This window comes from Leptonychotes weddellii, chromosome 13, assembly GCF_054177405.1.
Source record: "Leptonychotes weddellii isolate Sample4059 chromosome 13, ASM5417740v2, whole genome shotgun sequence".
Lineage (NCBI taxonomy): Eukaryota > Metazoa > Chordata > Mammalia > Carnivora > Phocidae > Leptonychotes > Leptonychotes weddellii.
The window spans coordinates 13080511-13099032 of record NC_138381.1 but is presented as its reverse complement, the minus strand read 5'-3'; the positions used below and the strand labels follow the sequence as shown (position 1 = coordinate 13099032).

Sequence of the window (18522 nt, the reverse complement as noted above, 5' to 3'; positions counted from 1 at the left end):
GCCTGGGTGGCTCAGTTGGTTAAGCGACTGCCTTCGGCTCAGGTCATGATCCTGGAGTCCCTGGATCGAGTCCCGCATCGGGCTCCCTGCTCGGCAGGGAGTCTGCTTCTCCCTCTGACCCTCCTCCCTCTCATGCTCTCTGTATCTCATTCTCTCTGTCTCAAATAAATAAATAAAATCTTAAAAAAAAAAAAAAAAAGAATAACAGAACTGCTAAGAAGCTTCGTATTTATCTCAAGTGTCTTTCAGAGACGCTGATCAGTTCTGTGCTGATGAGGCAATTTTATTAGTTCAAAAAAGCAAATAGTTTAGTTGCTAGCTTCTCTTTCAGAGTCTTGATTGCTTAAGACTGACTGCTCCAGAAATTCCTCAAAACTTAGAAAGAATAATTCCCATTCCACTTGTCAAATATGTAGAAAATAAGACTGAGAAGGTATGTAAATTACTGACATGTAGAACAGTTAATTTAAAGCCATGTAAAATGAAATAATGTTAACACATTTGTCTCATACATATTTTAAGAAATAACCCAAAACAGAATGATATCCCTCCTGTTTTGTAAGCACAGTTATGTCTACAATAAACAAATCATTAACTATAATTTAACATTTATGTTTTACTGTTTTCTAGGGAAGCTCTTCACTGGCTTGAATAATATTCTAATAACATTTTACTGTTGAGAAAGCATATTTGTCTGCGAGAGGCTCTGATAATCAACTAATTCCCTCTAATGATGGCTGAACTCTGGCTCTAAGGGTACAACATTTTTTTCTCATTTTTATAATAAACAACTTCTGCTACAGCATCGTAGCAATCACATATCTACTCTCACTGCCGGAGAGACATGGGCAAGTCCAGTGCTTCTTAAACATTCACCTTACCTTTTTGATGATAACTGGGTAGTTAACTGAACCGCTTCAAAAGCACACATCACGAGAACAAAGGGGATTAAAATCTGTTTAAAAGGACAACAAACCATGCCATGGGTAGCTGAAACATTTGAAAAACTTAAAAATAAATGCTATTTCTGCTTATAGCAATATTTCAACTTCTCAAATAAATTTGATCTCTATTAGTGAAGAGCAAACTCTGAAATAAAACCATGACATCAATGACATAGAATACTGATGAAATGGATTTAAAAATCTACATCAACAGTGTATGTAGTATAAAAAGATATATATCAATGCTTATTCCAAATAAAACCTAATACAAATTTTTGTTCTATCTAACTCATTATAATAATTAATGACCATGTTCAAATGATTCCAAGAGAGTATGAGAGGCACAAAATGCCCAAATCCAAATAAATCATAGAGCCTGATAATTTGATTCACAGATTTCTGAATCCATCTGGTCATTCGATACTATAACTCTATAAACATGATCTTTTCACGCATTTATCTTAATACAACTTTATTTCTGATTATACAATTCATATTCACTGTAAAATATTTATAAAAAATTTGAGAAAGGTATATTATAATTTATACTGGTTGAAAACCCATAACCCAGAGCTAATACTGTTAATATTTTGAGATACTGCTTTCTAATAACCGATTCAATATATATATATGTATATATATATATACTTGATGTATAATAAAAAAGAAAGAAAGAAAATACGGAAAAGAAATGATGTTCAGGACAGTGTAAGATTCCTTCAAGTGAAGGACATATGACTAAAACAGTTTGGGAGAACCTTCACTTCTGGCCACATTAGACAAAAAAAGCCATTGAGTGCATTATGTCAGTAAAGCTCTGAATGAGACTGGAGAGTAAATCTAGTATTCTAATTTAAACTTTTGTTTTTCTCTGCTTTTTTCTTATTTTTAATGAAAGGCCAATGGTCTCTTATAGACTAAGAGCAACTATCATTAAAAAATGTAAAAGAGGGGCGCCTGGGTGGCTCAGTCGTTAAGCGTTTGCCTTCGGCTCAGGTCATGATCCCAGGATCCTGGGATCGAGCCCTGCATCGGGCTCCCTGCTCCGCGGGAAGCCTGCTTCTCCCTTTCCCACTCCCCCTGCTTGTGTTCCCTCTCTCGCTGTGTCTCTCTCTGTCAAATAAATAAAAAATTAAAAAAAAAAAATGTAAAAGAAAGTTAAAGAAATAATGCATGTTTTAAAATAACTCAATAAGTAAAAAAAAAATAAAAAGAAAAGAAAAAATAAACATAACAAAATAACTCAACAGAAATTGTAACATGAGAAAAATATCTTTTTAACATTTCTTAAGATTACATTTGTATTAATGCAGTAACAAAAAAAGGACATTTTTTTTTTTTAAAGATTTTTTATTTATTTATTCATGAGAGACAAAGAGAGAGAGAGGCAGAGGGAGAAGCAGGCTCCCAAGGAGCAGAGAGCCCGATGCGGGACTCGATCCCAGGACCCTGGGATCATGACCTGAGCTGAAGGCAGACGCTTAACCATCTGAGCCACCCAGGCGCCCAAAAAAAGGATATTAATCCAATTAAGAGACACATACTTTTTAACAATTAGTACTTAGGTGAACTGAATGGAAGGTAATTAGATTTTAGGCAGATATATACTAACTACATAAAATGTGCCAGGCACTGCGGTAGAGGGAGTAAGACAGGCATAATGACCCTTAAGAAGGAAAGAACGTGAATCACATTCCATAGGAGTCTAAACCTCCAAAGCTGAGGAATTTGCCATTATCTTGGTATCGTCAGCACCCAGCTGGTGCCTGCTGCATTACTGAATGTAAGCACTCAATGACGGATTTGTGGAGTGAATCAATCCATTCTAGGTACATGGATTATGAGAAAAGATTATAACATGAGGGCAGTCTCGTGGGGAGCATATAGAATCTTTGGGAGCACTGCAGTTCTGATCTGCACTGCCCTTCCCCACAGGCTTTCATCATCTGTGATAGGACTTCCCAGGACTTACACAGAATCTGTACTCTGTGGAATTTAAATGGGCTTAAGGATAAAGCAAAAAGGTTAACTGTATTTTGGAGTAAAAGCTAAAGGGTCCCACCTCCCATTCAGCATCATCTGTGAAGGTATCTTCTTTCCGTGCTATTTCGTTCTGTCAGAATGACTTTATAGTCTTTTTTTTTTTTTTAAAGGTTTTTTATTTATTTCTTTGACAGAGAGAGACACAGCGAGAGAGGGAACACAAGCAGGGGGAGTGGGAGAGGGAGAAGTGGGCTCCCCTGCGGGACTCGATCCCAGGACCCCGGGATCATGACCTGAGCCGAAGGCAGTTGCTTAACCGACTGAGCCACCCAGGCGCCCGAATGACTTTATAGTCTTAAAGTCATGTAATGTTACATAATCTTAATGTCACAATGAATTGTAATCTTAACAAGTATCTTAAGAAATAAGAAAATAAGAAAACTAACCTTCCACATCATCAGGGCTCCCATCATAAAAGGACTAAACACGGTCAGAAAGCAATAGACAGAGGCAAGATCAAAGCTAAGGAACCAACAGAAAGAAAAAAGATTTTAGAATTCACATTGTAACTTTAAAAGAATGTTCTACTAAAAAGGATGTTTAAAATAACTTTCTGAAAATTACTCTTACTAAAACACAAGCATACACTGTATCAAGAACATTAGGAAGCCACTAAAATGAATGAGGTAGATCTGTATGTGCCAATACATACCAATCTCCAAAATGTATGCTTCAGTATAAAATGCACAGTACAGAAGGAAATCCTAACTTGTATTATCTTTTATTATAAATATGCTGTTTTCGTTTAAAATTACCTGTTAACAGAAGCTATGTTCCCAGTTCCAAAAAATGCTGTCACTAAGAAGAAAACCTAAACAGAGTTAAGGAAATGCCAAAACAAGTCAGAATTCATACAAATTTCTCCTTCATTTAGAAAAGATATGCCTTTTCTACCATGAAGGTAACTTGATTTTTAACCTGTACATTTGGCCATAAATTGTTGTAAGTGAATGTTCCATTATATCTCCTTGTGGATGCATTTTGAAAGAACCAGACTGAAGAGGCAATGTGCTAAGAACCGGAGGCGTGGGAGTTTATCCTCACTTGTCACTAGTATCTTTGGGAGGGCGTTTTCCTCTTCTCTAGCAGAAGCAAGTCAGAGTATTGTATCTGTAGTTGGCCACTGGTGATTTTTTCACAAGAACAGGGACCTAGTGCATCACATAGATATTCTCAGGAGAAATATTATTTTCAGTTCATTATATACTTGCTGTGTGCCCCACTACATGTGAAATGTGCCAGGTTCTGTGGAAGGCTCAGATAGAAATAGAGACCATCTTCTACAATAATTCAACAGAGAATGAGTCACGATAAAATGTTAGATATCTTTTTGACACTTCTTAAGCTTACATTTGTTTTAGTGCAGTAATAAAAGGTAAATATTAATCCTACTGGTGTCTAAGAACTAACTGCTAGGAAAGCACTAGGAAAATACTGTCTGGCCCATTGAAAGGACTCAATAAATGTTAGCTATTTTATTATTATAGACACATACACAAAAGTGGTAAAGAAACACTAAAGAGGATGTATGAATTATGACAACTTTCAGTGAAAAAGTGGCATTTGAATTGGTGACTTGAACCTCAAATGTACTCATGGATCTATTCATTCAACCAATCAATTAACCAACATTTATTGTCTAGTATATGTCAGAGGCAGAGCTAGACCCTAAGAACATAAATATGAATAAAATAGTCTCAAAGTGCTCCCATGTTAACTAAGATTATGATGATATATAGAAGTATACAAGAGGCATTTTAAGGTAAACAGAGGGAAAATAAAAGACATAGTCAAGAAACATTAAGAGGTGTGATAGAAGCTTAGGGTTTATTGAAGGATACAGTGAAAGATAAGGCAGGAACATAGACTGGTGGCATATTAATAAAAAGCCTTGAACTTTACTGTGGAGACAATGAAAAGCCAGCAAACATTTTAGGTGAGTGATATAAACAAGAAATACCAGTGACAGTGAGATATTCAAATCAGGGAGACAAATAATTATAGGCAGGAAATACAATTGGGAAGCTATTTCAGTAGTTCATGTCAGGGGCAAGGAAGGTCTGAACTGATGCACTGGGAGCAGAGACGGAGAAGTGGGGGGAGACAGTGGGACTTCAGAACTGGACAAGAAGTAGTTAAATATGACAAGTTTGATGGCCTGGGTGACTGGGAATATGGTGATGCCATTCAATGAGATAAGGCTTGCCAGAGAGAGACTTTGGAGAGGGGTGGGCTGTTGTTAGTCAGTTTGGGACATATATTTGGTGATGCACAGCAGAATATTGGACATATGGCTTGTGAGGTCAAGAGAGGTCAAGGCTGGAGAAGTAAATCTCAGAGTTGTCTGCACGGAGGTATCAGTCAAAGCTATAGGAGAGGGTGACAGTATCCAGGCAGTGTAAGAGGAGAAGGTTAAGGGTAGAGCTTGGAGAAGAACATCATTCAAGATCAGACAAAGAAAGAATATGTTTTAGTGAAGGAGAATAGAGAGGATATAAAGCTAAGAAGAGAACCTGGATCACGTCCTGGAGGGAAAGGGAAAAGCAACAGAAGTCAACAGAGCTGAATGTTATAGTGGTCAAGTAAAAGTGAAGCTTGGACTGTGCAGTCAGGGAGCCCCTGCAGACCACTGACGACGGCACAGCCCTGGCAGGGACATCTGACAGATACTCACGGAGCTACTGTGTCCCAGGCACTGCTCAAGGCTTAAAGATCCAGTATCTAAGTGGGGAGGAAATGGTAGCAGCAACGACAGATTTTTCTTTTAAGGAGCTCGGTTGTAAACAGGAAAAGACAAGATGAAATCATACTTTAGGGGGACGCAGGGTTCAAGGGAAGAAGTGTTGATTAATAGAGGGTGATGGAAGGAGCCTGCAAAGACAGAGAGAGCAAAACCGAGGACAGAATCAAGAGGTAGAGAAGGACAGCACCACAGTGAGTTCAAAGGAAATACCTCCCTACAAATTTCTTGAAGCCGGTCAGCCTGCCTTCCCAAATGAGACTTTATTCTGCCATATTGTTTTTCAAACTTCTAACACTAACAACTTTCACACAATGTTGCCTCTGATGTGATTCAAAAACCTTGTGAGGTAGATGTTATAGAACATGAGTACAGTTTAAAATACACAAAGAAAGTACAAACCAAACTCAGCATAGTGGTTTCTTCTGGATGAGGGAAATTAGAGTGGAGTTGGGAATTGAAAGAAAACTTTAGCTTTGGCGGTAATGTTTTAATTTTTTAAAAATGTGTGACACGTGTGACAAAATAGTAATTGTTGATCTCTTGGATGGTGGGAATACACACATATACATTTGCTTGTTATATCATTCTGCATGCTTATCTACAGTTTCGACATTTTTTAAAAATATGGACTGTATGAGAAAATTATAGTTAAGAGGAGGTTAAATGGCCTCCAAGTGGTCACTATTCACGCAAGGGAAGTACCTCCTTACTCCACTAAATGGGAGGTTGCAGCACCTTAAAAGTCCAAAAAAAGGATACAAGGAAAAAGGCCCTCCGGACATCATCCAGATAAATCTGTCGAAACTGGGTTATATCAGGATTGTAGGTGAACTGGAGACTGGTGACCTGTGAGACAATAAGAAATACATGAGCACACAAGAACAGTTCACTTACTTCTACCCTCAAGGGCAAACTTCCAGTCTGGTACAATAGCTAGAAAGTTATCCTGCACTGACAAAATTAACTAACAATAAAGCTGTTCCTATAGTTTAATTACATCTTAATACAATCTGCCAAAAGGTAGAATACATTGCTAGTAACATACTGAACAGAGCCGTAGTATTGCTGAATAAAAGGGAGAATCAGGCTTTTCCTTATCTTATATAAATGCTTCACTCTTAAATCCCTATATAACTCTTCCCTTTTCTATGTCCTGGTTTCTCAGTGTCCTGATATTCTAGAACCCTATCATATTAAAAAAGCATGATAAAATCAAATATTTCTGTTTCTTTGTTCTTCTGTTAATTAGAAATTATTTTCTCTATATACAAATGCAAAATATTCCTATTTTTGGTAAAATAGAAAGTCACTCAATTTCAACAAGAAGGATGCACTTTTGCTTAATCCCCCTCTCCCCAAAACAGAAAAACTCATGGGTGAGTTTAAAGGGAAACTTTTCCCTCCTCCACTATCCATGTAATTTTCCACTAAGTTCTTTGGATGCTTTAATACTCCTTTCTATAAGAAGAAATATCTGTTTTCCGTTAAAAAACAGAATTTAAAAAATGACACAATGAATCTCATTTTTAGATTTAATATGAAAATATTTAATATTTACTATTAAGGACAGTCTGACCATTTACTAGAATCTGAACAAAACTGTTTTCATGTACTGTTTTAATATGTCAGGGCTGAATGTTAAAAACCAGTAATTATTTAATATACTTCAATGAAGTTTCCTCATTATTGAAATTAATTATTCTAAATTATCAATTACTCTGTAAGCTCAACTGGAACCAGTTATGGATGGCTCAATGGATCAACTATGAAGGTGTTTTTCTGCAATATTCATTTTATCTGACCTCAGTAAAACTGTAAATATTCTATCACCAATGGTTTATAATTACCTTCAGTTCTAAAATAAAGGCAAGAGACATCAGTTTAACTCTATAGCTCAGCATGGTAAATGTGTCCTTAAAATTTAGCTGGGTTTTAGCCAATTCAAAGTGTACTGTGTTGAATAAACAGCCTAAGATTTGGACTGAAGCCACAATCACTAGGGTGGCAGAATAAGCAATTCGGAGTAGGACCACTAGAAAGAGAAAAACCACACTGCAAACACAAATGTCACCTTACGATCGAATTCATGAACTGATTTGTGACAACATAAATATTCTTGTGAATACAATAAATTGAGGGAAAGAAAAATTAGATATGAAAACAGAGGAAAATAAGATAAAAAGCATTCTTTCTCCTCCACTCCTTCATCTACATTGATGTTTTTGTACATCAGTGATTCTCAAATAATCTCTAAGAAAAACCCAACCTATTTAATGCCTATTAAAGAATAAAATCATGCTTTTCTGTTGTAAATGAACAATTTTCTTACAAACTGTTTAACTTGATTAATCATTAACTAAATTATGACTGCCTTAAATGGTGCATAGTTTTTGATAAAATAACACTGCAACTTCCTTAACAGAACAGGGAATATTTTAATATTCTCAAATAAACACAACAATGATTTTGACAAGCTACCTTCTGTTTATAGGAAACACTGAGTTGCTGAAGGGTTTCTTGTTCCACCTGTATCCAGACAAACATTAAGCATGACAATACTAACGGAAAGAGAGCTTCATACCTAAGGGGCAAAGGGATTTGGGGTGGAAGTGGGAGGGTAGAAAAGAAAAGAAAAAAACATTAAACAAGTAAAAATGCAAATTTATGCAAAATTAAAACAACCTTGATAATACTTCAAAGTCACAATATCACAAAATTTAAATTTTCTAGGCTTTCCAGAAGAAGAAGGTGGGAAAGGAAAGGAACATTTAAATATCAACTCCAACACCATCTTTTTTGAAATTTACTAAATCTTGAGATCATTTTAATTTTAAAATAGTAGAGATATTTAGAAATCATTCATAGGGTAAATGACAAATACACAAAAAAGGAAAGAAAATGTTAAGATGAAGGTAAAAAGACAATGCATGAGTTAAAATCATTAATATATATAGAAGAGCAAGACCAATGTTCCAAATTTAAAAAAAAATGGGTGCAATAAATCTCTCAGAAAGAAAAAAAAAAGAGAGAGCCAATAAACACATGAAAATACATTTGACCTTACTGATAATTGATATGGAAACTAAAATAATAAGATGATACCACATTCACTTACCACATTTATCCAGTTAAAAAAAATAATGTCAACAAGAGTATAATGAAAACTAACCCTCATACTCTCTATATAGGAATAAACAATTTCTGGAAGGCAATCCAACACTCTGCATCAAGAATCTCAAAAACAGGGGCGCCTGGGTGGCTCAGATGGTTAAGCGTCTGCCTTCGGCTCAGGTCATAATCCTAGGGTCCTGGGATTGAGCCCTACATCGGGCTCCCTGCTTGGCGGGGAGGCTGCTTCTCCCTCTCCCTCTACTGTTCCCCCACTTGTACTCTCTCACTCTCTCTGTCAAATAAATAAAATCTTAAATAAAAAAAAAAAAGAATCTCAAAAATATTCATATACCATAATCCAATGATGTCACTTCTAGGAATTTACCCTGAGAAAATAATTCACTATGGGCACTAGAATTCTCCTATGAAGATGTTTGTTGTAATACTGTTTACAGGAGGGAAAAAACAAAAACAAAGACAGGAAACAAGCTAGGGAGTGATTAAATAATGTATGGTACATCTCTAGGCTAGTATAATGCGGGCATATATAATGTGGACAAAGGAGAAATGTTCATGAGATAGACAGTGACAGAAGTCTTTTCTAATCCCCCTCTGGCCTACTTAGGGATACATGTGCCACCTGGGTAATCCCTCAAATACTCCATGATAGTTCTTCTCCCACCATTTTAATCACATGTTCACACCTTTAATCACATGACACACCTTTCCCGCTAGTTTGGAAAAGCTCTGACTGTTGTCAGTCTTGTCATCACTGCAGGCCCAGCTAACAGAAGTATTTGCTGAGTGAGTTACTTAAGTGGAAGTTACAAAACAAAATCAAACTAACCACACCAAAACAAAAAACGTTATTTCTCTCAACTTTTTCACCTATTGAACTCTATTCCATTTGGTGCTACTTCCTAAACATGAGAAGACAAAAGAAGCAAAATGCTTTAAATTCCATCACTGACCATAAAAATAAAAACTGAAGACCGGGCAGAAGGAAGTGTTTGGCTTTAAGACAGCATACACAAATCACTCGGTATAGAAGATGCAGAATGCCCAAGTATATGAACAGACAATATATACATGAGAAAATATCATTAGTAAAACAGGCATAGAAAATTTACACAAAGCTGTACCATTTTTGACCTATTAAAATAGCCATTGATGTTCTTATTTAAAAATGAAAATACCAAATACTGTGAAGGATAGGACCCCTCAGCAGTTGCTGGTGATATTATAAATTGGCACTGTTCTGAAGACAAAAGTAAAAAAAAATAAATAAAAAATAAATTCATACTGTATGGCTCAGCTATAGTACATGTGAGAAATGAACAAAGGAAGTAATAGAAACTATATAGAAAGCTTGTGCACAAAAACATAACTCAGAGTATTGTAATAAGAAATGGACATAAATAAAATGATCAAAAATAGAGGAATGGCTAAATAAATTAAGGTTCCTCCACACCACAGAATATTAAGTATCTATTAAAGTGACGGTTAGGAAGCCTATGAGCCATCTGGGACAATGCTTCTAAAATAATATTAGGTATGGGGCATATGGGTGGCATAGTTGGTGAAGCATCAGACTCTTGATTGTGACTCAGGTCGTGATCTCAGGGTTGTGACGTAGGGCTCTGTGCTCAGTGTGGAGTCTGCTTGTGATTCTCTCTCCCTCTCCCTCTGCCCCACCCCCACTCACTCTCTCAAATAAATAATTCTTAAAATAATATTAGGTAGAAAAAGAAGATGAAATAGTACATGGACTATGATTAATACTATGTTAAAAAGACAAATACAGAGGTAAGACTGGAAGAAATATATCAGAGTATCAGCAGGAGGGGTAGGGTAAATAGATGATTTCCCCCTTATCCATACTTTCCAAAATGTGATCAATACCACTTTTACAATGATTTAAAAAAAATAATTGAAAAACAAATACTGACTTAGAATGCCTGTATCCTAGCTAGTGTTTAAAATTTAGTTCAGGGGCGCCTGGGTGGCTCAGTTGGTTAAGCGACTGCCTTCGGCTCAGGTCATGATCCTGGAGTCCCGGGATCGAGTCCGGCATCGGGCTCCCTGCTCAGCAGGGAGTCTGCTTCTCCCTCTGACCCTCCCCACTCTCATGTGCTCTCTCTCATTCTCTCTCTCTCAAATAAATAAATAAAATCTTTAAAAAAAATAAAATAAAATTTAGTTCAACTTCCACAGGAGTCCTCGATATCAACAGCACCAATTCAGCTCCCCTACGCAAATTCTTTCTCTAGCCATTCTTTATATCTTACAATTCCCAACCTAATTAAGTAACAATAACTTAACTGTTGCATTCTGTAATTGCCTAACACTGTAAAATCAAGTCCTTATTTTATAGCAGCTTACAACTCTATTATACACCTGGGGTAAGCTAATTGTTCTGCCTGTTTGTCTGTTGTATCGGAGATGGGAAAGAAAAAACAACTGTTGATTAATTGAATCAAGAAGGTGTATACTCTAAGCAAAAGAAGACCATGATTTTTAAAAATATTTGCAGTTATATATGAAAGTATTCTTTCCTAATATATGAAAACATAAATTTCATACTTCCACGAATAGTGCTACAGATTTATTTCCTTTCAGAAACTATAAACTATAATCACTTTCATTTGTAAAATGTAGATTAATAAATCTGATAAAGACAATCTTCCTATGGGACTTTATTTCTTTAGACAATCAATATCTTGTATAAAGTCTGCATATCTGAATTAATAAACTGAAATACCAATAAAATGTCATCACAGGCTCACAGTGTACATAGTAGAACCTTACAGAATTAGGATCTCCTACTTTGGTCTCCGTGCAAATTCAACAGGGGGAAAAAGGCATTTAGCTTTGTATTGTAGTTTGTTAAGCAAAGGGATAATATAAATACAGTTTTGGCGAGAAATGTTTAACAAACTTAAGAGAACTATTTTCAAGCATTTCAATAGCTTCCATTTGCATAAAAATAATGAAATGCTGATTAAAATGAATCTTCTTTATTCATTAAATCAAGGATACATTGTTAGAATTTAGGATTACTATTACTGTATTTCTGTAAAATAATAAAAATGCATTTCTTTTAAATATCTTTTATTTATTCACTTATTCACTAATTTACATAAAGAATCCTCCAGATTGTCCAAAATTGTGATGTAGAACAATCAGGTGGACTATAAATTTTGCAAAACTGATTTGAAATTGAAAACTGTGCTAATTGAAAATGTTAGACTGTGCTGTTTTAGGCTATCTCTGTTGCATATTTCTGCAAAGGTAAATATACTTTCTGATGTTGGACAATATATTTCTTAATACATTCATTAATAAGGTTATACTCATTATTACTGTTCTGTTTTTACACATGAATTTTTGCTTTTCAGATTTTCTTAAAATAAATTAAATGTGCTTATGGTAATATGCTTTGGTCTCTTTATGACTCTGAAATTGATGATTTAAAATACTATCATATTTATCCCCAATGTAAGTTACATGATTAACCTCATTATACATTCTGAAATATTTTTTCACTCAAAATTCAACTTTAATCATCCTTTCTTCTTTCCTTCCTTCCTTTCTTTCTAATCCAGTAAACCAGATCTATTTCTAGATTTGTATTTCTTAAATCTTCTACACATTCCTTTAAATTTGTTTATTGCTTTAGAATGTGAAGGCTCAAAAAAGAAAAGGGCTTATTGATTATTAACTGACTGTGTAGAAGTTGGCACATATTTCTGGACCTTCTCAAATACATACTTTCTTAAGGCAACCTCTGGGTAAGATCTCTTAATGAAACTTGCGTGTCACCCCAAAGCGGTGAGTTAGAATAGAAATTATTTTATATTTTGCCTTCTCATCTAGACTAAAAACTAATTCATATATAGTTTGATGGATTCGGATTGAAACTAAATTATTTATCCTGAAATTTCACCAATAAAGGGGAAAAGAGTGAACAGTTTTGTTTTTGTTTTTAAGTAGGCTTCACAAAGCCCAACACAGGGCTTGAACTCACAACCTTGAGATCAAGACGGGGGCGGAGATTAAGAGTTAGACACTTAACTGACTGAGCCACCCAGGTGCCCCAAGAGTGAACGGTTTTAAAGTCTCATTACGTTTATCAGTCTTGAGTAAGAATATGCTGATAGACTTCAAGTTTTATTTGAAAGTTCAAAGTTCTAAGTCTCTAAGCAAGCCCCTCTTAAAATCTTATTAGGTAACTGGTGAAGATTTCCCTATTGCTTATATTACTTCTTCACATCTGTGCTTCAGATCTGTTTATGCAGGGAGAAAAGAAGGCAGGAGGTGTGGGGAGCTTTGATAAGAGGAGGTTTCGTACCCCACACTGGATCATCTCTTATCTGAGGACTACAAGAACTCCTGGGGCCTAGGTCACTTAGGATGTTAGGGCCTATTATGAAGAGATTTTTTAGAACATCCCTCTAATTCTGAATTAGGACAACTAAGTTTCCCAAAAAATGAACCTAAGTCTTGGACCCAAAATGGCTTTACAAAATCATTTAAACTGGGAATAATCTGTTGACAGCACAATGGTGAATCTGAGGTTTAGTCTCGTTGGGATTAAGATCTTCTATTTGGGCCAAATTTTGAGCTATCTATGAGCGGTGGTAATTTGATTTGTCTGTTCTATAAAATGTTGTTATAATGCACACATTTCTCACCCTCATCAGCATTTAAGTAAGGATAAAATAAATTTCAAAAGCAAGTGAAGAATCCTTTTCTTCAAAGCAGATGGGGAGATTGTATCACTGCTTCATGGACTTCTAGAGAACATTTTAGGATCCAACCCAAATCAATCTACTAGTTTTTGTTTTGTAAGAAAATTTAAATCTTAAATAAAAATGGATTCTTTAACTTCTGGGAAAATATTCTGAAAGTTTCTGAATCAAAAGGAATATTTGGACTATGATATATGTAAGAGTAAAAATAAAAAGAAAATATATTCAAATAAGAATGAACAAATCAAGGCATAATTTGAAGTGCATGAAAGGAATGGAACAATGCTACAGTTCTTCTAAGTCATTATTTGAGAAGACTTCAAATTCCTCCATAATCAATCAGAACTTTCTAACATTGTAGTGAAATGACATTTTAGCAACTTCAGGAAATAAACAGAAAGACAAAGACAACAGACAATACTATAAAAATAGGAAAAAGAAAACAGAAGATTTAAGATCAAGTCATATATAGTTCTTATGGAGTAGAAAATATTTATAATTTATTCCTCAAGATATACACATTTTTCATTTCCAGAGGTAAAATATTCAAAGATAAATGTCAAGATCATTTAAAACTTGCTACTAAAAATTAAATTTTAAAAACAATTTATACCCTGTGCTTAGCAGTAGGTAGGCTGACATCGAGGAAAGAAGTATGCTAAACAACCGCTCAAAGAGACTTGTAGGACTCAGTAGTGGTAGGACGAAGGAAGAGGCTGCAATAAAACAAAGCAGGGCAGTGTCAGTATGACAAACACAACGTATATGAGTTCAGAAGCACTGATTCTAGTATCATTTATAGAATTTATTGTTTCTGTGACCTCTCAAATGGGCTATACTGTCCTAATCATTTTTGTAAGAAATTTGAAACTTCACATTTTTAAAAAAAGATTTTATTTACTTATTTATTTGAGAGAGAGAGAGAGAGAGAGAGAGAGGGAGCGCGCGAGAGCGGGTGGGGAGGGGCAGAGGGGGAGGGAGAGGGACAAGCAGACTCCCCGTTAAGGGTGGAGCCCTACAACATGGGGCTTGATCTCATAACCCCAAGATCACGATCTGAGCAGAAATCAGGAGTCAGGGGCCTAACTGAAAGAGCCACCAAGGTGCCCCTGACACTTCACAGTTTTACACTTGATCTTAGCCAAAAGGCCGAGAAGCAATGAAACTTCACATTTTTAATTAAAATTACATTTCATTATTTTGCCACATTTTGGCTCAGATTTTTCTCAATTTTATTTAGCCTTGCTCACTGTAACATTAACAAAGAAACGAATAATTTATTTGCTAATATAAATAATAAAAACCATAATACAACATATTGTTCAAGATTCAGCAGATTTTCTTTTAATTGAGCATTTAGTTCAAAGACAACTTATTCCCCAGAAATTGACTTTTCCTAACGTCCTTCTCCTCCCAAGTTTTCCCGCTGCAAAGTACGCATCGAGAGTGGTAGCGCCTCACTCAGAACATGAAAAACAGGAGAGGGTTTCCCCACACGAGAGCTGTAGTAAGAGTAATTTAGTAATCCTTCCCCACAGGACAAGAAAGCAAGTACTTCAGTAGAAGGGCAGCAAAACATTAACTGCCCATTTCTATTTGGGAAGGAAATACGCCTAAGTTCCTCATCACCCTAGTTAGGCAGGAAACATTCATGGAGTTAAACGCTCCTGAGTATGGAGACAGATGACTTGGGATAAAATCCTGGGTGATTCATTATTAACTTTTTAACCATGGGGCAAGTTTATTAACCCATCTAAGTAGTATTCCTATCTGCCCGGTAGAGAGGATATAAATAGGCTGTTGTGAGACTTAAATACAACTTTGCCTGTAATATGCGCCCTGAGCATAGTGCGAGGGATATAGTAGGTGCTTAATAACTGTTAGCTGCTATTATTATTACTAATCAATATCTACAAATAAGTTAAATTTAAAAACAATATCCTTCAAAGTCAACTCACTGCAAGATGTAAGTCTCTGAAAGTTATATTGACAGTCCCCTAGACAAATAGCTTCTGATATTTTTCAGATGTGTAGTTCCAATACTGTGATCATCACCTGATATGTATTTTAACAGAAAAAAGTAACATTTTAATATTTCTTATTATAAAAGCCAGTTCAAATGAGACCTCTTCTGTAAAACTCTATTTTCTATCCTTGTTTTACTTTTGTCTAAAAAATTGATGAGGTGCTAAAGGGGGAAATAAGAGTCCCCATTCTGAATGACATATGTTAGAACCAGTTTCATAACATATAATCCATTTGGAGATCACAGCACATTAGCAAAAAGTACTCACTGGAACTAGACTATGGTGAATTCGTGCCTGGAAGAGATCTCTGGAGCTACTGCTGACCTACTTATGAGTCATGACTTACAGCACTTGGTAGGCATCCTCTAGTACCTAGTTCTCTCAATCTCAAGGACTAAATGTCTTATTTAAAATGTATGCTCAGGGGCACCTGGGTGGCTCAGTTGGTTTAGTGTCTGCCTTAGGCTCAGGTCATGATCTTGGGGTCCTGGGATCAAGCCCTACATCGGGCTCCCTGCTCAGTGGGAAGTCTGCTTCTCCCTCTCCCTTTGCCTCTGTGCTCTCTTTCTCTCTCTCAAATAAATTAAGTATAATCTTTAAAAAAATAAAATAAAATACATGCTCAGCCTAGAAATAAGCCCCCATACACAGTAAATTAATATTTGGCAAGGCAGCCAAGAACACTCAGTGGGGAAAGGATAGTTACTTCAACAAATGGTATTAAGAAAACTAGATAACCACATGCAGAAAAATGAAATTGGACCACTATCTTACACCACTCACAACAATGAATTCAAAATGGATTAAAGACTCAAGCATAAAACTCCTAGAAGAAAATATGGGGATAACATTAAGGATAACATTGTTCTAAGCAATACTTTTTTTTGATATGACATCCAAAGCACAAGCAACAAAAGCAAAAATGAACTACATTGACTACATCAAATGAAAAAGTTTTGCATGTCAAAAGAAACAAAACAACAAAATGAAAAGGCAACCTGTGGAATAAGACAAAATATTTGCAAACCATATATCAGATAAGAGGTTAATATCCAAAATATATAAAGAACTCACACAACTCATTAACAACAAAAAAAATCCAATTAAAAAATGGACAGAGGAACTAGACAGATATTACTCCAAAGAAGACATCCAAATGGCCAATAAGTGCATGAAAAGATGTTCAGTATCACTAATCATCACAGAAATGCAAATGAAAACCACAATGAGATATCACCTCACACCTGGCAGAACGGCCATTATAAAACAGACAAACAGAAACAGAAAATAACCAGAGTTGACAAGGATGTAGAAGAATTGGAAGCCTTGTGCACTGTTGGCGGAAATGTAAAATGGTGCAGCCACTATGGATATAGTACTTTCTTTAACGTGACAAGTACATATAGCTCAATCCTAAAGCCAGCATCTACCTTAATGGGGAAACTCCAGAGGCATTCCCACTAAGGTCAAGGAAAAAAAAAAAAATCAAGGAAGTTCACTATCTCCACCTATTTAACATTGTTCTGGAGATACCAGCCAATGCAAATGAACTAAAGGAAACAATTAAAGGAATAGGAACAGAAAAGGGGGGAAATATACATCTATATTTGTAAATGGCATGACAGTATACTTGGAAAATCCTAGAGTCAATGATAAACCTAACTCAAGAAATGAAAGAATTCGGTAAAAAAAATAGAATGTAAAATCAGTAGCAACTTATACTCAATAATAATTAGTAGATAAAATGAGTGAGAAAAGCCCATTTACAATAGCAACAAAGCAGATAAAATACTTAGGAATATACTTAAAAAATATGTAAAGCCTGTATGAAGAAAACTATAAAGATTACTCTTAAAGGCAAAAAAGTAGGCTGGAGCAAGTGGAAAGACATCCCTTGTTCTTGGTTAGAATGTTTCAACATTACTCATGATTAAAATATAAGTTTTCCCTAAGTTAATTTACATATTTAATATGATTTCAATAAAATTTCCAGTGGCCTTTTTGCGAAGTTTGAGCAAGTAGATCCTAAAGTTCATACTTTATTGAAATATACTATGAAGTCTCTGTAACTAAAACAGTATATTACTGGCACATGAATAGACATATAATTGGAATAGTTTAGAAAGTCTAGAAATAGACCAGTGTATCTAGTGTGTGATAGAAGTGTTATCTCCAATCACTGGGGCATATAAAGTCTTTATTAATGATACTGGATAGCCATTTGGAAAAAAATTAAATTAAATCCTTTCCTTAAACCATATATTTAGAATAATTAACTCTAAATACATCAGGGATTGAAATGTAAAATGTAAAGGTATGCAAGTACTAGAACAAAATATGAGTGAATTCCTCTATAACCTAGGTATCAAGGAAAGGCTTTCTAACTGTGACTAAAAAGCCAGATGCATTAAAAAAAAACTGAATACACAAAAATAAAAATCATTTAGAGGGCAAAAGACTTATTATAAGCATAGTCAAAAGACAAGGGACAAACTGGGAAAAATTTTTATTACATATATCATAGGTAAAGGACTAATATCCCTAATTTATAAAGAGCTTTTAAAAATGAAAGCAAAGGACCAAAAAATCTATAGAAAACGAGGGAAAAGAGATGAATAGATAATTCCCAAGAGACATATAAAAATGGCCCTTAAGCATGTGAAATGGTGTTTGACTCACTCATTAATAAGAAAAATACAAATTAGGGCGCCTGGGTGGCTCAGTTGGTTAAGCGACTGCCTTCGGCTCAGGTCATGATCCTGGAGTCCCTGGATCGAGTCCCGCATCGGGCTCCCTGCTCGGCAGGGAGTCTGCTTCTCCCTCTGACCCTCCCGACCCTCCCCCCTCTCATGCTCTCTCTCTCTCAGTCTCTCTCTCTCAAATAAATAAATAAAATCTTTAAA

At 35.5% G+C, this 18522-nt stretch overlaps 1 protein-coding gene across 10 annotated transcripts in view; it reads right to left on the bottom strand.

Annotated features, from left to right (window-relative positions):
• Positions 1-18522, bottom strand: part of PIGN (phosphatidylinositol glycan anchor biosynthesis class N) — a 112292-nt gene that overhangs the window by 24887 nt on the left and 68883 nt on the right. For 9 of the 10 annotated variants that reach the window (XM_081801083.1, XM_081801084.1, XM_081801082.1 and 6 more), the window contains 6 exons: positions 14206-14308; positions 8209-8311; positions 6490-6576; positions 3743-3798; positions 3374-3449; positions 882-955 (listed from right to left, as the gene is read on the bottom strand). In XM_081801083.1, coding sequence (XP_081657209.1) covers positions 882-955; positions 3374-3449; positions 3743-3798; positions 6490-6576; positions 8209-8311; positions 14206-14308 — 499 coding nt within the window. The remainder of the gene's footprint in view (positions 1-881; positions 956-3373; positions 3450-3742; positions 3799-6489; positions 6577-8208; positions 8312-14205; positions 14309-18522) is intronic. The other variant, XM_081801090.1, reaches the window with a different exon arrangement.